At 38.5% G+C, this 23383-nt stretch overlaps 1 protein-coding gene across 1 annotated transcript in view; it reads left to right on the top strand.

Annotated features, from left to right (window-relative positions):
* The window catches only part of GC (GC vitamin D binding protein), a 40716-nt gene that overhangs the window by 416 nt on the left and 16917 nt on the right, over positions 1–23383 (top strand). Inside the window, exons 2-6 of the mRNA XM_036254901.1 lie at positions 14423–14492; positions 15591–15723; positions 18244–18455; positions 19621–19753; positions 20331–20425. Coding sequence (XP_036110794.1) covers positions 14423–14492; positions 15591–15723; positions 18244–18455; positions 19621–19753; positions 20331–20425 — 643 coding nt within the window. The remainder of the gene's footprint in view (positions 1–14422; positions 14493–15590; positions 15724–18243; positions 18456–19620; positions 19754–20330; positions 20426–23383) is intronic.

Below are 23383 nucleotides of genomic sequence, written 5' to 3'. Positions count from 1 at the left end.
AATAATAATAATACAAAAGGTAAAAAACAGAATAACTGGTGACTATGTTGGGGAGAGAAGAAAGAATCAAAGAGGGGTTAATCTGAGCATGTGGCATGGCACTTCCAACCGGAAGAGCCAGGAAATCAAGATAATCGCTGGAAAGAAAGAAGAATTATAAAATTTGTCAATTATTCTTCCCTGCTTTTTTGATAACCAAGACTTAGGGACAATGTTTTGAAATTGCAATCTTTTTTTTAAAAAATTGATTTGAGAGAGAGAGAGATCAATTTGTTATTCTACTTATTTATTATTTATTTATGCATTCATTGGTTGATTCTTGTATATGCCCTGGCCAGAGATTGAACCCAAAACCTTGGTGTATCAGGACGACACTCAAACCAGCTGAACTACCCAGCGAGGGTGGAATTAGAATCTTTAAACTGTTAGAAGATAATGCAGATGGAGGCTGAAATGCATCACTGACTGAGCATTTTTTTTTCCGGAATTAGAATCTTTAAACTGTTAGAAGATAATGCAGATGGAGGCTGCAATGCATCACTGACTGAGCATTTTTTTTTCGACTACACATATATACTGCCACTGAGAATATAATATACCATATCAATGAGGCATGAGGTCAACAGATTTGACTCTCTTAAAGGAATCCTGGCCCTGGCCAGTTTGGCTCAGCGGTTGGGGTGTCGGCCTGTGGTCCAGAGAGACCGGGGTTCGGTTCCCGCTAAGGGCATGTACCTCAGTTGCAGTTCGTCCCCGGCCCTGGTTGGGTCGTGCGGGTGGCAACCACTCATGTGTCCCTTTCACATCGATGTTTCTCTCTCTCTCTCCCACTCTATCTGAACAAGATATTGAAAAATGTCCTCGGGTGAGGTTAAAGGAATCCTGGACAAGTAATATTTGAAAATACGTTGTAGTTTCTAAAATATCTCACATAAAAGATTTTAGTAGCTATAAAACATGTTTAACAGATAATTGAGCTATATTTTATTAAGATTATTCTTCAAGTAGTGTCATATTTTAGCAATGTTTAAAAATCTCGTTAAATGATACAAGCTAAAATTATGTGAAGTATAAAACTTATGGAAAGTTCCCAAGCTGAAAAATTTATAGTCAGTTTTAATTTATTTTTCTGCATGATCTTTTAATGCTTCTAAGGGAATCTTCATTCATCCCTCTTTGAAAAATAGATTTTCATACTAGTAATGTATTTAACCTGTGGAATAAAAGGTGTATAACCCAGAAATTATTGGTATTAAGTGTGACATGAGTCATTTTGTTTATATTCACTTCTTCTTGGTTTTACTTTTGTCATTCAAATTATTTAAAATTTTGTCTCATTCACCAATAGATTCTGAGTAAGCTATGACTCTTTATATAAGACTACAAAGTCTGACATATACTGGGGTATAAATAAGTAAAATAAATCATGTCCCTTACAAAACCTCTGAATAGGCCAAGACCCAAGAAACCCTGAAAACTCATTATTTTCCCTAGGGTTTCCCTGGACTAGATCTGAACCTGAAAACTCCTACTGAAAAAGGGTTCAATTAAGATGTTCAAAAAACAAGAATTTCCAGTAATAGCTAGGTCCTGGAATTATATGTGCACATTATAAGGTGGGACATGAGTCACCATGTTGGACTGCTGACCCAGTATGTGCACATTGCCTTCACCTGAAAGAGTGTCAGTGTCTTTTGAAGAATAACAAAGTATTCTGCAACTTCTATTTCGACATCCTTCAGCATTCTCTGGCTGTGATGAATTGGATGCTAAAAGCCTGAAGTCAGCTGGCTTGAAGATTTAAACTTCACGATGAACTTCAAATCACCCAGGCATCATAGATCTTAATATATTCCCTGAGACATAAAATACATTTGTAAATAATAAATGTTCAGTATTTTGGGATAGTGGTCCGGACCCGTCAGTCCTCTATTCAATAATAGCTGAGTAGGACCCAAATACCAAGTCAGTGATGGGCCTGGAAGCTAGCTGTGTGCCCTCTTGGCAGGAAGTTGCAAAATATATGGGTTAAAGGGGTTGAGAGAACCTTGGGTGGTGGGGGATTGGATACAGCTGCAGTTCTCTCTTGCTTGTTATGGTTCTAGACAGCTAACTGACCACCATAGCATTTGTCTCGAACACCTTTTCTAAAGTTTATTTTTAAGACTCATCTTGGAAAAAAGTTTCTATGGCCAAACACACTGAAAAAATAAGTCATACATTACTTCTTCTTGGTTGGTTCACAATCAATGCCTTTGTTTTCCTAAATGTTCTGACAAGTCCTACAAGAAAGAAACCTTAGTTAACCCAGAGTTTCCCAAACATATTGGCTTTGCCCTAATTGCCTATATCCCATGAAAGCATTCTTCAGAAAATTTCACTTCTACAGTGGATACTGCTATAGCTCAACATGGACATCAGCTGCAGTTAGGCCAGCCCTCTCCTATCAAGCATCATTGGGGATACAGAGTTCACAAACCCTTCAGCACATCTAGGGAGAGAAGGATTTACCAAATACGACAAATCTGGATGATGCCATAAGAAAACACCCACTTTATCTATACCTTGAAAGACACAAAGACAGTGTTTTCCGATTGCCTCCACTTGGTTTCTGTCTCCAGGACTGAGATGAATGTAGGCTAATCTACAATGTTTCTTTCCCTCTTCCCCCCAAAAAAACAATCAACAAAGGGTGCTGACACAGCCATATAGTTACCAAGGAAACAATGCTAACAGGAAATCAATTACTGCATTTTATAAGAGCTGTTTTCTATGAATATTTCTGTGAATATTTTCATTTTTGCCTCAAGCACTTCATTCTTAACATATATATTTTTCCTAAACATAACACCAACCAGCAAGAAAGTCTCCTTTGGGTTTGTGGGTAAACTATATGTTTCCTTCTTCCATTTGCCCATCAAAACAGCCTAGATAGTGTGGGTTATCCCAACCTCCCAAGCCACCACTGAGTCACCCAGGTTCTCTTTTATACAAGTTGCCTGCCCCTGCATCAGTCACCACTTGAGAAATAAAGTTGCCTTGACTTTGATTTAGGAACATAGCTGCACAGAATGCCAGGGAGAAGTAATTTCAGATAAGTAGACATCCTCTCTATTTTCCCAAATATCTTTATACACTTTCTGCAAAACCTACATAATCGGTATTGAGGAGGAGATGTAGAATGTGAGAACTACATGACAAAAACACACAACCATGTGAAGATCTACAGGTGAGTTTCAAGCAGAAAAAACTCGGGTGCAAAAGTTCTGGGCTTAGAACAAGCATGGCCTGATCCAAGTTCACAGAGAAGCCGGAGTAAAAGCATGAAAGAGGCTTTAGCCAAGAGAGGCAGGAAAAAGAGCTGAAGCCAGAGAAGTCATAAACTTCACCATCAAAGGCAACGTTAACCTCCCTGGAGAGCAATACCGATGCCAGGCCATTCTCGTGAGGTGCGGTGCCAAGCCTGCACTCACCATCATGTGTGTGGAATAGGCTTCCGTGGGCACACTCTTTAAAAGGCCACCCTCTTTAGGGTTAATCTCTAGAGAAAGGAAATGATGAAATTCTTCAAAAGACTTGATTACACTCTCCCTCAGTATCTACAGTCACCTGACTTCTTTATTCTGCCCACTGCTATCCCTCTCTCTCTCTCCAATTTCCCCCCAGTTCACTCTGCTCCAGCCACACTGGCCTCCACACTATCCCAAATCTACGTACTCTGGCTTCAGGGCTCTGCAGCAGCTCCTTCCTCCTCTTGGACCCCTCGATCCCGGATATCCACACGGCTCCCTTCCGCAACTCCTTCAGGTGTCTGTTCCAAGTCCAGGTACCGAGAAGGCTCCCGTGACTAATTTATCTCACATATCACCGCCCCTCTGTGCTCTCCTCTATCCCCTTACCACGCTTCATTCTTATTTTGTAGCACTTGGATCTTACTAGCTGTTCTCTTGTTTACTGTAACAAATTAAAATGTAGAATTTTGATAGAGCCAGAATTTTATGCTAGTTGGGTTTACAAAGACATCACTATTTTGCTGCCTTATTTGAGATACCTCGAATAAAATCTTTCATTAAAGACAAAGAATAAGAGAAATGCCAGTCACTAGCACTGTTGTAGGTGGCACTGAGTGAAACTTATGCTGCTTACTGGGAATCACCCAACTGATCCAAACACCTGTTCATCACTATCCCATAAAACTGACTCTGTCCCCTAACTCCGTTTTCCTGACACCAACATATCTGAATCATTTATGTTCAGTCCTGGAGAGCCTTCTCTGTTTTTTTAAATTCATTTTTATTATCCATATTCAATCATTTCCACATTCTGTAAATTTCAACCTTGAATGGATCAGCCTTGTACAAAGCATTCTACTGTAGAAATCTCCCCAGCTTCTCTTTTGTCTTTCCCCTTGACCTCCTACATATGCTTGGTTCTCCAGGCCTGTGAAAATCACCTCTCAAACCTGTGTTTCCTTTGCATGTCCACATACTGTCCTTATCCAGGCCCTTGTTCCCCTTTACCTGGCTACTGTAATAGCTTCCCAACTGAATCCCTACCTCCCATCCCTTGTACAACCAATTCAATTTATTAAAATACAATAAAAACTTAACATGATATGTTAAATGAAGTCCATAAATAAATTGATTATATTTTTTAAAATTAGGATTACTAATGTGAGATTAATGAAATGATGGGGTTTGGCATGGGCAGCTGGCTGGTGGGATTCCAGGGGTCAGGCTGTCTGATACAAATCCACCCCAATTCCGGTCTCTCTTCAGAGTCACCTGATGCTGGGTGTGACCTCTGGCTGAAAAATTAATGAGTGTGTGTTAGGCCGAATGACAGTCCTCCAAAAACGTCCACATCCTAATGCCCAGAAACTGTGACTAGGTTAAGTTACATTGCAAAAGTGAATTAAGATTGCAGATGGAATAATGGTTGCTAATAAACTGACCTTAAAATAGAAAAATAATCGGGATTATCTGGATGGGACCAATATAATTGCAAGGGTCCTGAAGGTGAAAGAGGAAAACAGAAGAGGGTCAGTTAGAGAAGGATGTGACTGAAGATAAAGTCACAGAAATGCAAAGTTGCTAGCTTGGAAGATGGAAGAAGGGGCCAGGAGCCAGGAAATGTAGGCCACCTGTAGAAGCTGGGAAAGGCAAGAAAATTGATTCTCCCCTAAAGCCTTCAGGAGAAGCACAAACCAGCTGACACGTTGATTTTAGCACCCTGAGACCTGTGTCCGACTACCCAATAGAACTGTAAGGTACTAAAATCTGTGTTATTTAAGCCTCTAACCATGTGATCGTTTGTTGCAGTAGCAATAGAAATATAATACAGTATGTTTCTAGGTCCTGTGACTGGCGGGGAATTCCTGAGGGAAAGGAACATTGAGGCAAGGCAGCTCACCATTTTATTGGCCAGATCCAGGAAGAGTTGGCCAGGAAATGTTCAGGGTACATATTAACTAATTTCCCTGCTTCCTGGAAGTTTTCTATCTTTACCTTCTCTTGCATATTTCTCTGAACAGAGATAATTTATCCCACCACCAGAGAGAAGGACTGGAGGAAATCACATATCTATATCACAGGAATATATAAAATCTGATACTATATATTATCACTGGACTTTACTATAAGAAGAATTGCTGCCTTGGCCAGTTTGGCTCAGCGGTTGGAGCGTCGGCCCCTGGACCAGAGAGTCCCAGCTTGGGTTTCCATTCAGGGCACGTACCTTGGTTGCGGTTTGTCCCCAGCTCTGGCTGGAATCGTGTGGGTGGCAACCACTCGATGTTTCTCACTCCCTCTTCCCCCCTCTCTCACTCCGGTTCTATCTGAAAAAACATGCAAAAATGTCCTCGAGTGAGGATTAAAAAAAAGAGTTGCTAATTTTTATTGAGGGCTTACTATACCTTATGCAGGAGTGTATTAATCATTTTTATATAGATTAACACGTTTCATAGAACAGTCTTATGAAGGTACTACTTATCCTAAGTCCAATGTTACACTTCTCCTCCATGGGTATATTTACCTTAAAAAATAAGTGAAACTTTGACCGTCAAGTCTTTGTGAGTTTAAGTGCCATACCCCAGTTTCTTTATTGGACTACTCACTATTCTCTAGACATGACTTGTGATTTTCCAACTTCAGGTAGATTTCTTCATGTTGTCCTTCCACTTAAAATTTCTTTTCTAATTCATTTACTCTTGTTGAAATCCTACCCATCACGCATGGCCCACTTCAAGTAATAGCTCCTTTTATGAAAGCCCTCTTCTATTCCAAAAATATCGTAGTGCTTTGTTTCAATCTCTTCCATGACAGTGATCTCCACTGATGCTGTGTATGTCTCTCCACTCTCAGACTTCCTTTCCTTAAGTACAATGGCTACCACGTTTTCTTTTGCATGGTACCTCGTTCTCATATATGGTCAATATAAATTTGTCTCATGCATATGTACAATAGTAATCACAAACAACTCAATTTGGCTAATAATAATAACTGACAAATATTTGCTGTTTACTGTGGAGGGGCAGGCACTGTTCTAAGCACTTTACATATATTAACCAATTTAATCCTCACAACAATCCTATGAGATATAACTGTCTCCATTTTACATATGAGAAGACCAAGGAGGAACAGAGAGGATAAGCAACTTGCCCCTGGTCTCACCATTAGCAGAGACCTGGATCGAGGATTTCATTCCTACATCAGGACAAAATAGAGCCTCCCATGGGTATGTTTTCTTTGGCCTTCATACTTTGAGCCTCAAGTGTCTTTAAACTTTAACTTCACTTGTTATCAACATTTCAAATCTGAGATTTCACATTAAAGTCCAGATTTCTAGCTTCTCCAGAAAAGACGTGGCAACTGGGTAAAATGTTCACATGGCAGCGATGATGTGGAGCTGAATTATGACTGCCCTTTTTCAACCAGAGCATGGAAACAACATTGGGCATCTTGCTTTCTTCACTGAGATCAACGTTAAGTTACACAGTCCCTAGATCCTAAGGGTGCTTGAGTTTGTCATCCTTGGTGTCTTGGATAGTGTCTGATGATGAGTCTAATTTTCCACTGGAATTTAGTCATTACAAAATTGTATTCCATTAAGGAAAAAAAGTTTGTTAGCACTTCAGCATAACAATTACATAACAATTCAGCATAACAATGTTTTGTCCTTGTAAAAAGTTTATACAAATAGCTTTATTAATAATAGAAGAGAATGATCACTAACATTTAAAATTTTCCATTTATAAAATGATGCCATTTATGGTAACCTGTTGGACTTAAAAATGCATTTCAATGGTTCAAGATATCTTCTTGATAAAAAAGAAAGTACTGCCCTGGCCGGTTTGGCTCAGCGGTTAGAGCGTTGGCCTGCGGTCTGGAGAGACCCAGGTTCGGTTCCCGCAAAGGGCATGTACCTCGGTTGCAGTTTGTCCCCGGCCTTGGTTGGGTTGTGCGGGTGGCAACCACTCGATGTTTCTCTCTCTCTCTCTCTCCCTCCCACTCTATCTAAATAAAATATCGAAAAATGTCCTCGGGTGAGGATAAATAAAAAATAAAAAAAAAGAAAGTAATATATATATAAATATAAATATAAATGTAAATATATATATATATATGATAAAGCCTTGCCATTGGATTAACTGTATAAATGGAAATCATACAGTTTTAATAGCCTCTGAGATATGTGGATTGATAAAAAAGGAAAATCAGTGTCAAATAGTTTCTAAATTTTTTTAATCAAGAGATAGAGTGCAGGCCCTGGCTGGATAGCTCAGTTGGTTAGAGCATCATTCCATACACCAAGGTTGCAGGTTTGATCCCTGGTCAGGGCACATACAAGAATCAACCAATGAATGCATAAATAAGTGGAACAACAAATCAATATTTCTCTCTCTCTCTTCCCCCTCCCTCCCTGAGAGATAAAGTGCATAACTAACCAATGAAGCAGAATCATCACTACTTCCTGTTTATATCAGTTCAAATGTGTACAATATGACTTTGCCACTAATTTCTTCAGATTTCATAATAAATGCTTAATGAATTGGCTTTTTGATTACTCATGTGTTCTAGAATTGTGCCAGGTACACATGACCTACAAATATGATCTTTGCACTAAAGAAATTTTTATAGAAAATAAGTTGATGTTACTTAAAGAAAACAATTAGTATTGGCCCCCTTTCTAAGATCTATTAGCAAATACCTAGTGAGTATTACTATATGTCCCTGTCTCCACAAAGACCAAAGCACTGGACTGAGAATTTCAGTCAATGTGCTTACCTTTCTATTTGCAAGGTTTATCAATCTTTGCAAGTTTGTTTTCAAAAAGAGACTACTGCCCAAGCCAGTGTGACTCAGTGTTTGGGCATCTTTCCGTGCACCAAAAAGTTGGAGGTTCGATCCCCGGTAGGGGTCGTACAGGAGGCAGCCAATCAATGTTTTACTTTTAAATCCAAAAAGTGAATGTTGTTCAATTATTTAGATGTTAACACAATTTTCCCTATAAACAATTTATACACAGAGATGGAGTTCTTAAAGTGATACACAGAAATATGTAGTTAATATTGGAAGTGGACTGTGATAACCACAAGTCTTACAGGATTTTTGTGATTGAGATTAATATGCAAAATACTTACATATTAGGCGCCTGCCTAATTGTTGGTACTCAAATGTGAACTATTATCATGATATTATTTATTCTTACATTGCTTTAAAAACGAAGCCCTGCAATGCATTCTAAGTTTCCAAGTCAGGATGCAGGGGACGTCATCCTCACCGATCTCAAAGGTGGGAGAGGGAAACTTAATTTGTTATTGTTGACAAAGTACCCAACTCATGAAAGGAGCGGGAGGTGGAATGAGATGCGTGGAGGAAGAATGCCCGCTCTGGGACTTCGAGTGTCATCCACACGGGCTACCGCCGTGGTGAACCCAAACACTTTCATTTCAGTGACTATCAGGCCACTATTGCAACTGTAGTTTCTAGGCAACTGACTCACTTATTCTATATCTTCTACTGTTTTTTAATTTTCAAAATCTGAAAAAAAAAAGTCCCCATTTGTTACACGGATGGCATACTAAGAGGTACATTTAATTTCTTCTAGAGCAGTTCATCTGTAGATGTTATGTAGCTCTCTAGATTTAGTATTAAAAGAATTGAATTTCTTCCCATTGATTCAAACTCAGAAAATTGCACACCTGCCTGCAAACATCAACATCAATATGAAAACTGGATTAATGCTTCATATAATGATTTAAAACATCAATGGAGATGAAACCAAAAGAAAAAAAAAACCTGAAAATAGAATAAATGTTCATTTGATTGCTACTTCTTCATTGACAGTGTCCCTAATGATATTTACACTTTTTTTTTTAGCTCCAATAATCAGGTCAGCTTCCCAAACCAGCCTAGAAATGTTTAATTTTTCAAATAAAACCATTACTCTGAAATCACCAATATCTAGTCTGACTGAATAAGCACTGCAAACCACATTCTTAGAATAAAGCTTTTCCCCAAAAAGTAAAAACAAATATACTGAGTTTTTCTGGCACAGATGAGCCTGTCAGTGTATAAGAGAAATAAAAAGGTCAAAGAAATGAAACTGCAAAAATATAAAAATGTCCAACAAGCTCCGAAACCCCATGATTCTTCAGAACAAAATTGTAAAACAGCAACCTAAGACAATTCCTAGCTCTCTGCATAAGCATGTATTCAAGTCAGTGTTATTTAGGGTCCATCCACTGCTCCTGGTGGACAAACAGTTTCTCTAGGGGAGCAAGCTGGTATTAGAGACAGATTAAAACAATAATAGTTAAGGCATTCAAAATACCTTTTTAAAGTAAAGTTTGTACCAGGATAGTGAGTATCTTATTATCTATCCCCAACAGATCAGAAGTTCCATGAGGGCAAGGATATGTCTATTTTCCTCTCTGTTTGTATATTCAATACTGAAGCCAGTGCCCGGCACAGAGGAAATCTTTTAGGCATGTGCGTCACATGCATCAATGTATATTGTCAGCTGTGTTGAGAGGTGAGTTACATGGAGCACTAGAGACTTTCCCTAAGCAAATCTAATTTATTTTTTTAAATCCAGAATTAGATACAACTTACCAGAGAGTTTCACAATACAGATAGAAAGAGACATGCTGTTGCAAAAAGTAAAATTTCTGTTAATATAATCTGTAAACAGTGCTGAGAGGTAACTGTGTGAAAAAGATGTCACCAGTGTCACAAAGATCATGCCAATATTTGCTGGGGCCATGTCTAAGTCCAGACGGCCCTCTTTATAACCATGTGGCATTTAAAGAACAGAGTATGTCATTTAATTATATGAATCAAAGTAGACTCAACAGGAATGAAAAAAATATGTATTTATTAAGCAATACAGAAATCAGTTTGTAATAATCACACTGCAAATTAACTTCAGTATGTATTTGTTGTTTTTCAGAAGATGATAAAATGATTAACGTATTTGCCTAGCCTTAAGTTGTGTATATTCACTTTGGATAAATGAATGAAGGCGATTTGTAAAATCAGAAACCTATTTCCCTTCGTCCACCTGGAAGATGCATGGTGCGACAGCGGCCTCTGCAGGCTGGTCTTGTAAGAGCAGTTTCACCCTTTTTATTTTATTTCTCAATGCCTCCCTTTTGGGCTTCCTCCTTGCTTCTGTCATGCCCAAGGCTGAATGTTCCAGCAAAAAAAAAAATATATGGTTTAAAAGTCTTCTGTAATCAATCCAGTTCTCCATGTTTCCCTAAGAATTTTGCAGTCTAGCTAACGCACTTCATAACGTCTGTGGGTTCTAATGGACTTCGGTGCAAACACAAGTGGTTGATTTCATTAAAGCTCTTTAACAAGGGATAATCTGTAGTGGCCATTTACACCATATTCACATGTACTCACACATTCCTGAAACACGCTGAACAAAAACTACTCTTATCTGTAGTCAGAAATCTGAATCTGAAAGACTAGAAACAAATTATTTCCGAAAATGTTCATCAGAGGTGACATTTGAATATAGGCTCTCCCTTTGGATGTTATTGAGTAGTCACAATAAAAAGTATTAACAGAAACAATCTCTGCAGTTTTCTCCTATGCATTATAAAGAGAGAGAGCTATTGTTTTGTAAACAGTAAGATTTGGGGGCCAAAAGGCTTCTATATAATTTCTTACTACTTCTAAAAGGGATCATTTTGTAACCCCTCAGAAGTAATCTTAAACATCAAGAGGATACAAGCTTGTACTAAGGTTGGAAATCTTTCATATACATGGTTACTTAAGCTCCATTTGAATATTTCCACTGACAAAACAAACTCACTTCTCCAAGAAGCTGTTCACCATTTCAGTTAGCATTTAGTCATGGTGACATCAATTTCTCCCATTGAACCAAAATCTCCTGCCAGCCACTTTTTCTGGTTCTACCTTCAGAGCAACAGAAACCCACCCTGTAGACATCCTGAGGTTACAGCTCTTCATTACGGGAGGACAGTTCTACCTTAAATTCTTCCCCTCTGTACCCTAACCCCCAGTCCCACAGAATACCATTAATGATTAGTGGAAATTTTCTGCCTTATTTTGACCTTTTGAAACTGTGACGATATCCAACTTTGCGAACTAGTCAATAAATTCCAGGAAGTGTGCTAGATTTGCAGGTTCTCAGCTAGAGCAGAGCTTGGCTGCAAGTGACTTTTGCTCCTCACTGACCGTTAGCTTCATCAGTCCTACTGCGTTTGTCCTGCTTTCCAAGGTAACATGCAATTCCAACATAGGGGCTCTTCTGCGTGAGTTGGATGGTATTTGAGTTGGTCCCTTATTACAAAGGGCTGCTTAGGAATGTCTTTGTCCTTAATTCTGCCTCGTCTCATCTCAGCAGTATACTTTGAGGTGTCCATCTGAAAGACACAAGGTACAGCAGCTTCCTCTGCGGGGAGTTGTCACCAGTAAATCCAACGAATCTGACAGAGAAGCTTTTATAAAAGAAGGAAAAAAAAATTCTCTAGCCTGTATCCAACCACCACCATCCTTCACTCCACACTATGAAACAAACATTTCTACGCTCGTCTATGTGCAGCCACAGAACTGTAACTGTTAGGGGAGTAAGGGCACTGACAGCCATTGTCATCGCCTGGGATGGATCTCCTAATATTTAAAGCCAGGATGATAAGTCACTAGAAGTTAAAACCACTTAGCTCAGAATGGAAACTGAGCCATTTGTATACTTTTTACATTTTTTTGAAAGATAGAGCATCATAAAATGTCGGAAAATTTTCTAGACTTATTTGCATAAATGAGATATCGGGGAAGAAGAACACTGGCTACCTTCCATGTGTCCACCCCACTGCGCATGTAAAAGGCGTGTTGAACAAGTGGGTCTCACGAACAATAGAAAGCTCATCTCCTCCTGAGCAAACTAGCTCTTCCCAATCTCTTGAGTAGACTGAAGAATGGGTTCTTCAATTTTTCTTCTCACTCTCAAATAAAAGATCCTCTGGTCCCCTTGAACCTCAAAATAACTACCTCATAATAGTCATGGGAATATCTTCTTATGCTCAACAGTCAAAATTTTGTAAATTCGCTTAAAGGTGAAGCTATTCCCCAAGATCAGGCCTGTGTCAGTTCTGTTGCCCATGGTGTGAAAGGGAGACAGGTCTACCTTCCTCTCTTTTTCTCTGCTGCCCTCCTCTTCCCCTTCCTCTGATTCTTTGGGCTGTTTTGGTTTTTTTTTTTTTTTTCCCCTCAAATACAGGAGAGGTAAGCAGCAGGAAAAACTAACACAGTGGGCAGCTTAGTGACCTAGCGGTGTTTCCTCTGCTTATGGGAGATGTCCAACGTTGACATTGTCTTTGTGGCTTCTTTGGAGTTGGTGGAGATCTCTTTCTCATCGTCCCTGGGGACCTCTTACATCCAGCTGGCACTTTAAAACTTCCCTTTGGCCCTCTGGTTTTCAAACCACCTGCCTCTGCACAGAGGCATCCCACTGTTGGAGGCCCACCGCCCGCTAGGTAGCCCTTTGGTGGGGGTGCATTTAAGACCACTCCAGGCCCGTGTGCTCCCGTTTGATCTATATCAGGTGCACAAGCCAGAGCACAGCTTCCCACTCACAGCCCTCTGCTTTGTTGCCCCAGGCCACCGAATCAGCCCCCTAACCCTTTAGCTTTCTCTGGTCTGAATCAGACACCTGTCCACTGAACTCCACACCCCCAGGGTCACCTATCAAGGTCCCTGAGTGTTTTCTTTGAAGTCCCTTTGACTACACTTGAAATGAGGAGAAGCACTCCCTACTACTCACCCAAACCCACCATACCACCAGCTTTAAATATATTTATTTATTTATTTATTTATTTATTTATTTATTTATTTTTTGCCTAACTTTCATCTTTTTCCACAGCTGAATTCCTAGCCTCCCTTAGAGTCTGGAGGTTGGTGATAGAGATACTCTCCCACATTCCCTCTCAGGCCCTGCATTAGCGGGGCTAGCTCTTCACTCTGGGATGTAGAAGTACTCTCCACTTGTTTTTTGGTCTTGTTTCTTTTGAGGCCTTAGGTGAATTCAAGATAAATAAGGAAGGGACAAAATGTCCCATTTTAGCATTAATAAAAAGATGGGACCTAAAAAAAATGATTGTCATATCAATAGGTTCTGACTCACTAGTTGTCATAGATCATTTGACTTATTTCTTTTCAGTATTAGTTCACTTTTTTTCCTACTGTTCATCAAAATTTATAGTATGCCATACAATTCTGATACTTTTTTTTTACTTTTTTATTTTTTATCCTCACCTGAGGACATTTTTCGATATTTTGTTCAGATAGAGTGGGAGGGAGAAAGAGAGAGAGAGAAACATTGACGTGAAAGGGACACGTCGAGTGGTTGCCACCCACATGACCCATCCAGGGCCGGGGACAAACTGCAACCAAGGTACGTACCCGTAGTGGGAACCAAACCCGGGTCTCTCTGGACCGCAAGCCGATGCTCCAACCGCTGAGCCAAACCGGCCAGGGCCTGATACATTTTTATAAAACAACTAGAAAGGCTCTAAAATATGGAATTGCATATAGAAAATGCTGGTCTCACCATAGATAAGTCATGTGAAGAACCCCTTTATATATATGCATTTAATGCAACATCCATTAAAAGAGAATATATACAGCCCTGGCCAGTTTGGTTCAGCGGTTAGAGTGTCGGCCTGCGGTCCGGAGAGACCCGGGTTCGGTTCCCGCTAAGGGCATGTACTTAGGTTGCAGTTTGTCCCCGGCCCTGGTTGGTCGTACGGGTGGCAGCCACTCGATGTGTCCCTTCACGTCGATGTTTCTCTTTCTCTCTCCCTTCCTCTCTCTACCTCCCATTCTATCTGTACAAAAAAAAAAAAAAAAAAGAGAGAATATATACAAAATTTCTGTTTTTTCATTCTTAGGCCGAAATTATGAGAAGGAAAAAGTCTGCAAGGAAATCAACAATCTCGGAAAAGATGACTTTGCATCTTTGTAAGTATGAAGTAGTCATTCACCTTCTTGTTACTTGACCTGGAATGAAACTGCACATAGGTCCTTTAAATTCAGTATAAAGGGCTGACCTGATTTCTGCTAAGATAAACAGGATGGAGTCCAGGGTCAACATAGGCAAGGAAGTCAGGCAAATGGAGAACATCAAAGATTCCAGTTGAAGTACCATTACTATGGTCAAAGAATTTGTTACTGGTATGTTTCTTAATGAGTTAAAAGAGAATAAGTAAGCAGTTTTCTAAGGTAAATAAAAATGAAAACAGTACGTGCTAGACTGGCAAACAAAGGCAATAAAGTACAGAACAGGTTCATCTGGGGAGGCCTGAGAAACGAAAGAACGTGAGTATCATCTGATAGAACTCTCAAGTCCAACTTCTACCCTACAAGATCGATTTACCTAAAACAAAAACTAAAAGGCAACTTCATTCGTCAAGAAATGCGTGCACTATTCCTTTAAAAAAAAACTGGACAGCCCCGGCCAGTTTGGCTCAGCAGTTAGAGCATCTGTCCATGGACCCAGGTTCCATTCTCAGTCAAGGGTGTGTACTTGGGTTGTAGGTTTGATCCCCTGCCCCACGTTGGGGTAGTGTGGGAGACAACCAATCGATGTGTCTCTCTCACACCAATCTTTCTTTCTCTCGCTTTCTTTCTTTCTTCCTTTCTTGCTTCCTTTCTTGCTCTTTCTTTCTTGCTTGCTTCCTTTCTTGCTCTTTCTTTCTTTCTTTCTTTCTTCCTTTCTTTCTTTCTTTCTTTCTTTCCTTCCTTTCTTTCTTTCTTTCTTTCTTTCTTTCTTTCTTCTTTCTTTCTCTTTCTTTCTCTCTCTCTTTCTTTCTTTCTCTCTTCCTCTCTCTCACTTTCTCTTTCTCTCTCTCTTTCTTTCTCTCTCTCTCTCTCTCTCTCTCTCTCTCTCTCTCTCTCTCCCCCCCTCCCATCCACTCTAAAAATTAGTGGAGGGATATCCTCCAGGTAAGGATTAACAACAACAACAAAAACAAACTGGACAGATTTTATATTTTAACATGTGCAAATGTGACACAAAATTAATTCTAATTAGTGTACTGGTTTTATTTGTCCGTTCAGATCAATGGTCCTATACAGCAGAAAATTTCCCAGTGGAACATTTGAACAGATCAGTCATCTTGTGAAGGAGGTTGTCTCCCTGACAGAAGCCTGCTGTGCGGAAGGGGCCGACCCTGACTGCTATGACAACAGGGTAGGTTTCCGGGGCCTGGCCATGTCTACAGTGGCCTACAGAAGCTTGAAGCTTTTATGCCATCTTAGGGAAGTCCTAGTCAGCAACTCCAGTTTGGGGAGAAGTACGAAGCCTATTATCCTAGAGCCCTGGGTTATTCTAGCACACTGAAGCAACCTTGCCCACTAGTCCTACAGGTTCAAATGAGAAAACTGAGGCATATACTGACTTAGGAAACAATTCTGATAGATTCCGTGTATCTTAAAAGTCTATGGTCACTGGGGGGAAGCATGGGAAGACGTCTGTAATACTTCAACAATGAAGATAAACTTCAATCAATAAAGTGAACGTATTGCAACCTGAAGAAAAAATAAAGTACACATACCTTTATCATGCCAAGCCTGGTAGTGACTGACCCAGAGCAATTTACTGTTGGCCTCAAATTAATTGCCCTATATACATAAACCACAAAGTTTGGGGTTTTCTTCCCTAAAGTATATATGCAGAAATTAAAATGCTGAAATGACAGGGTTCAAAATACAGACAGTAGCTGAACAAAGATGAAACCACATGTGTTTCTAACAATTTGCTAACGCAGTCACCAGGCCTGATGCAAACGGCATTTACATGCATCTTGATAAAGGCCTCCACTGGCAAAGGCTCCCTGTCCAAGCCTGCAGCAGCTAGTCTGCAGAAACAGCGCTCCAGAGACCATTAGACCATAACGTGTACAACGATTATTCTTACGGTTATTGTTTTATCTGGCCCTTATCTACTTTCTAAGAATGTTATAGTTTATTTCTTCCATCACTAAATTCATAAACAACCGTCATTTCAACCTGACCTTCTGAACCACCTTAAAATAAACAAGCATCGCCCTGGCCGGTTTGGCTCAGCAGTTAGAGTGTCCGCCCGTGGACCAATGAGCATGGGTTTGATTCCAGCCAAGGGCACGTACCTCGGTTGCGTTTCATCCCCGGTCCATTGATGTTTCTCTCTCTCTCTCCCTCTTTCCTACTCAATCTGAAGACAAATAGAAAAATATCCTCAGGTGAGGATTAAAATAAATAAATAAATAAACAAGCATCAAACTACCAACCATGATCAGGATAACAAAACACACTTTTATTTTATATAATGCTTACCCATGCCTTGATTAGAGAGAAGCTGACGGATTGCAGAGACAGATCAGAAGAACAGAGTTAGCACTGACATCGTTTGCACACAGCCTTTCTGTTTCCCCTGCTTCTTCAGAGCATTTTTTTAAAAATGTGTTGATGCTTTTTCTTTTTAAATTTTTTATTTGAAAGGGGGTTATAAAAAAAAAAAAACAACAGGCAAGTTGACGGAGGGAGAAATGGAATAGAAGAAGAGAGTCACTGAAAAGAGACAGAGGATAAAAGAGAGCTCCTAAGATTTCCTAAGTTCTGAGAGTCCAATAGAAGTTCAATATGGGAGAGGATGGGAGATGTTTACTTTTATATAATTCATTCATCATATTGTTTTCCTTCACTGATAGGAAACATCCTTTGAAGTTTTCCCTTGAAAAGATGACTAATAGGTAAAATAAGTGTAAGAATTTCAAAGTACTTTTTCCCATGTAAATCCCAAAATAATTTTTTCCATGATGACTATTTCTGCTCTACATTTTCATTCCTAATTCTCTCCAAAAAGAACATTTTGTGGCTACAATTGCTTTGGTGGTCCTCTTACCATGGGCTTAGTCTGCCCGACTGTAAGTGTATCAGTGTTGAGGCAGTAGATGACGTTGTACCAGTCTGCCCGGCTGTAAGTGTATCAGTGTTGAAGCAGTAGATGACGTTGTACCAGTCTGCCCGACTGTAAGTGTATCAGTGTTGAGGCAGTAGATGACGTTGTACCAGTGGTTTTCAACCCATGCTACACAAGAGAATAAGCCTCAGGGCAAAAAACAGATCCTAAGGTTTGATCTTTGACCTACTGGTTCAAAATTTCTGTGTTGTGCAGCCCAGGCATTTCTTATTTTTATATATTTCATGAGAGATTTCAATGCAAAAGCGAGCTGAGTAAGAGAATGCAAATCAATGTAGAAGACTAATGCAGTTAACAATGAAGAGTTTGCTTTTGTAATAAAGGGAGGGGAGAAGGGCAGGGGGAGGTCTGCATTCTCTATGGGGTATTTGCAGCAAGAAATCAGGTAGGAGATCATACGAGAACTATTTGAAATGACCTCCCTTATCCTCAGAGATGTTAATATCCCTGTGAAGAAACACGGGACTGGAGGATAAAGCTTTTAGTGGCTGCAATAAAACACAGTCCATTTATTAATGAAGGTTCGATTTTTCTCCTACTCTGAAGAAAGTCATTTACTAATATAAATAAGACCCTGTACTTGCTTGTAACTATGATTATGCAACTTGCCATGTTGACAAATCATCTCGTGGAGCCTTTGGCATGGACAGCTTGTTATTAATGAGACTTTTTAAATTGAAGGCTAAAGATGTTACACTGAATGGAGCAAGCCTGGATATGAGTCTGCTTGTTTTCCTTCTCTCTTTCTAGACGTCAGCACTGTCGAGTAAGTCCTGTGAAAGCGACTCTCCGTTCCCAGCACACCCAGGCACTGCCGAGTGCTGTACCCATGAGGGCCTGGAAAGGAAACTCTGTATGGCCACCCTGAAGCACCAGCCCCAAGAATTTCCTACCTACGTAGAGCCAAGTAACGATGAAATCTGTGAAGCCTTCAGGAAAGATCCCAAGGAATTTGCTAACCAGTAAGTTGCTTTCATCAGAAGTAGAACTTCAAGGCATAAAATATCAGAAATGTATCTCATCTAACTCTACTCTATACAAACATCTCTTCTACAGCAACCTGGACAACAAGAACTTGACTTTCATCCAAGACAGTCCATCTCTGTCACTGTCAACTATTGTAAATGCTCTTCTCAGACAAAAATAAAAATCAGCTTTCCTCAACTCCCACCCAGTTGGTCCTATCTAGTACTCGCAGCAGGATTACTTGCATCCACAGTCTTCATGACAGATTTCCAAATATTTACAGCAGCGATAGTATTTCCCCAAAAGCTAGTGACCTTTGCATACGCCATCTGATATACTTTCATTGCTATGCATTTTCTTAATACTTTATTTCTTATGCTTTCGAAGAAATTAACAGCTTTTTTTTTCACATTCCAAGAAACAGTTGTGAATAGGATGCATGTTGCACTACATAAGTGAACATATTACTTTCACTCTCTCATTGTTTGACATTCATTAGAAGCCATATTATATAGAGGTTCTTTACATTAGTATTGGAAAATCATAAAAATGAACAAAAATGTGGAAAATCGATTATAATAGAAAAAAAATATATATGTGTGTGTATATAAATTCAAAAGCAATGGCATTCAAATATGCTTTAAAAGTATGAAATTAAGATCACAATTTTATAAAAATTGGTTGGCTTGTCCATCCCTGTAAATTTTCAGAGAGGATTTTGCCCAAGATTTCAGAGTCACTTTTAGGTCCACAGGGGCTTATGCTCCTAAAAGTTAAAAAAGATTTCAATAAATATGTAAACCTACACAGGGCAGTTGTCTAGAATAGAAAACAGAGATACATAATGAAAGGTAAATCCATAATTACCTTTGTTTTAATTCATCCAATTAACTTTAATAAGCATCTATTATGGGCCATGCACCTGTAGACACTGAATAAACGAACAAGCAATCCACATGGAAATTTAGGAAAGAACCTATTTTTGTTTAATGAAACTATTGATTGAAAGTGACTGGTATTATAACCCGTTCTATAAATTCTTAGTGCTTTTTAGATATTAAAACTATAACTTAACATATGTCTCCTCTCCATGAAAATACTTATGAAAAAAAGAGTTTGTTTCCCACAAATGTTTTGACCAATGTTCTCTTCCCCCCACAGATTTATGTATGAATATACCACTAATTATGGACAAGCTCCTCTGCCACTTTTAGTCAGTTATACCAAGAGTTATCTCTCCATGGTAGGGTCCTGCTGTACCTCATCAAGCCCCACTGTGTGCTTCTTGAAAGAGGTAGGTGTCATTTATTACATAGTTATGTTCTTTTTTATTCCTCTATTAGTGATGTTTCTTTTATAAAGTGGTAGAAGTGCCTGGTCAGTGTGGCTCAGTGGTCAAGCATCAACCCATGCACTAGAAAGTCTCCTGTTTGATTCCTCATTAGGGCACATGCCCAGGTTGTGAGCCAAATCCCCAGTGCAGGGCATGTAGGAGGTGGCCAGTCGATGTTCTCTCTCATTCATGTTTCAATCTCTCTCTCTCCCTGTCCCTTACTCTCTCTCTCTATAATCAATAAAGAAAAAAAATTAAAATATATAAATAAAATAAAATGGTAGAAGTTCCGATTCTGGAATCAGTAAAAGTTTCTAACAGTTCTCTTTTGCATTTTGTTAATTGGAAAAACAAACATGCCATCACCTCTGGGAAAGAAATATCAGTAAGTTTCTTTGGTCAGAATTCAGTTTTGTAGTCATAAAATATAAATTTTTTTAAAAAGGATCATGATATTCATAGTCTCTTTTTTTCACTCCTGTACACTATTTTCAATGGCTCTTAACCACCTAATGAGATTCTCTCATTTATTTTCTAGAGACTCCAGATTAAACATTTATCGCTTCTCACCACTATGTCAAATAGAATCTGTTCACAATACGCCGCTTATGGGAAAGAGAAATCAAGGGTCAGGTAAATATTAAGCATCAGTATGTTTAGCTGTTCAATTCTGCACTATCTATCCACAATATTAGGATTTTCTAAGAGTGTTTGTGTTAGGAGATACAAACTCTAGCCTTACAATCCAATAATCCTCAAAAGTATGCCCAGTTCCTTTTTCTACACAGAATATGAACAAGAAACAAGGTTATAGCCCTGACCTGTTTGGCTCAGCAGTTTGAGCATCGGCCCTCAGACCAAAGAGTTTGGGTTCAATTCCAGTCAAGGGGACGTACCTTGGTTGTGGTTCAGATCCCTGCCCTGGTTGGGGTCATGCGGAAGGCAACCAATCAATGTCTCTCTCTCGCATCGATGTTTCTCTCTCTCTCTCTCTCTCCCCTCCTCCCCATTCTACCTGAAGATAAATGGAAAAATATCCTTGGGTGAGGATTAAAAACATTTTAAAAAGAAACAAGGTTATGTTGTGAAATAAAAGATTTGTTCTTAATCAATATTTTTTATATACTCATAAGGGAAAACTGGGAGACCACTAGAAATTATTTCCTCACCATTCATATTAGCATATCTCACAAATACAAAAGCAAAAACAAACAGTTTTCTTTATCATCTACTCTTTGCTTTGCCCATTTTTGTCTTAGGATAAGATGTCTTAGATTCTTACTTGTTATATGAAGCTTTGTGCTATATAATAAGTTATCTCTTAAGCTTTGTGAATTTATGCTAATTACTTAGCTACTTTATTTTTAACTTTCACTTTGATTTTTGTATAGTTGCTATTAACTCCATATTTTAATTTTGACATTTTCTATGTTTGTGCTTCTCTCATATCTGCTCAAACATCTAGATTTGCCATCTTTATCTTATCTTTGCAGCATTTACAGTCTCTTTTATTCCTTCTACTCTAATCCACAAACGTTTTTCCATCATTGGGAATAAAATACTTTATTCTGTGTTGGCCTGAAACTCTAAGCTTCCCCAGTGGGAATAAAAACTACTTTCATTAGTCCTTTAAAAATAATTTTCCATTAGGACTACTCAAATACTAAATGGCATTTTCTCTAGACCTTCAATTTAGTTTTCCTTTGCATTAAAATAGTGTAATTGGCAAATAGATCATAGGAATTTATAATATAAAAGCACCTATAAGATATATCTATCGGAATCATTAATTTATACTTGCATTAAAGTCTAGAAAATTACCCGAAGACAATAGTATTGAATGTGAACAAAGATTTAGCTACAAATATTGCTATCCCTTTTTCTTTTATGCGAAAAAAAAAAAAAAAAAAAAAAAACAGAGACTTTCTAAACGTCCCTAGACTAGGGAGCATACTTAAATCAGTTATGATATATCCATCTAAGAGAAGGCCAAACAGTTGTTGTAGTTATAATGTGAAAGGATTGATGAAAATTATAACTTGTTACTAAAAGAAATTGAAGAAACAAAATAAATAGGAAGACATTCCATGATCAGAGATTTGAAGAATTAATATTGTTAAAAATGTTTATACTATCCAAAGCAATCTGCAGATTCAGTACAATTCCTATCAATATCCCAACTGCACTTTCTTAGCGGGCAGAAATAGAAAAAAAAAAAAAAAAAAAGACATCCTAAATTAAAATGGAATCTCAAGGGACTCAATATAGCCAAAACAATCTTGAAAATGTAAAACAAAGTTGGAGGCCTAATACTGATTTCAAAACATACTACAAAGAAACAATAATCAAGATGCAGTGGTACTAGTATAAAAAGATATATAAACCAATGGAACAGAATGGAGAGCTCAGAAACAAACCTTTATATATTTAGACAAATGATTTTTGACAAGGGAATCAAGACTACACATGAAAAAAGGACAGTCTCTTCAAAGAGTGCTGGGAAAATTGGGTATATTACTTGCAAAAAATGAAGTTGAACCCTTACCTTATACCATATATTAAACTCAATTTAAAATGGATTAAAAACCTAAACATAAGACCCTAAACTATAAAACTCCTAGAAGAAAGCATAGGGGGAATCTTCAGGACATTGGATTAGACAATGATTTCTTGGAATTAACTCCAAAGCAAAGACAACAAAAGCAATAACAAACCAATGAGATTACATCAAACTTAAACTTCTTAGCACTAATGAGAACAATCAGCATAGTAAAAAGGCAATCTATGGAATGGGAGAAAATATTTGCATATCATATATTTAATAAGGGTTTAATATTCAGCATGCATAAGAAACTGCTACAACTCAGCAACAAAAACACCAAATAACCTGATTTTAAAAAATCAAATAGAGAATTCTCCAAAGGAAATATAAAAAATGGCCAACTAACATATGGTAAGATGCTCAACATCACTAATCATAGGAGGAACACAAAGCAAAGTCACAATGCCACTTCATACTCATTAGGATCGTCACTACCAAAAGAACAGAAAATAGCAAGTGTCTCTGAGAATGTGGAGACATTTAAATGCTTGTGCACTGTTGGTAGAAATGCAAAATGGTATAATCATTATGGAAAACAGTACAGTTTTCTCAAAAAATTAATAGAAATACCATATGATCCAGCATCCCAATTCTGCATACAGGATGGGGCAAAAATAGGTTTACAGCTGTTTATATGGAAAATAATACAATAATTAAAAAATAATAATACAGAATAAACTGTTTTGTGTACTCACAACTATATACCTACTTTTTCCCCACCCTGTATATATTCCTAGCAATTCTAAGCAGACTCTTAAGAGATATTGCACATCCATAGTCATTGCAGCATTATTCACACTGCCAAGAGATGAAAGCAACCCCCTGTCCATTGACAGGTGAATGGATAAAGAATGTGGTATATACATATAGTGGAATATTATGCTGCCTTAAAAATCCTGTTACATGCTACAATATGGATAAACCTTGAGGACATTATGGGAAGCAAAATAAGCAGTCACAAAAGGACAAATACTATATGATTCTAGTCA

Source organism: Molossus molossus, unplaced genomic scaffold, assembly GCF_014108415.1.
Source record: "Molossus molossus isolate mMolMol1 unplaced genomic scaffold, mMolMol1.p scaffold_m16_p_1, whole genome shotgun sequence".
Taxonomy (NCBI): Eukaryota; Metazoa; Chordata; class Mammalia; order Chiroptera; family Molossidae; genus Molossus; species Molossus molossus.
This window is presented reverse-complemented; position numbering and strand designations above follow the sequence as displayed.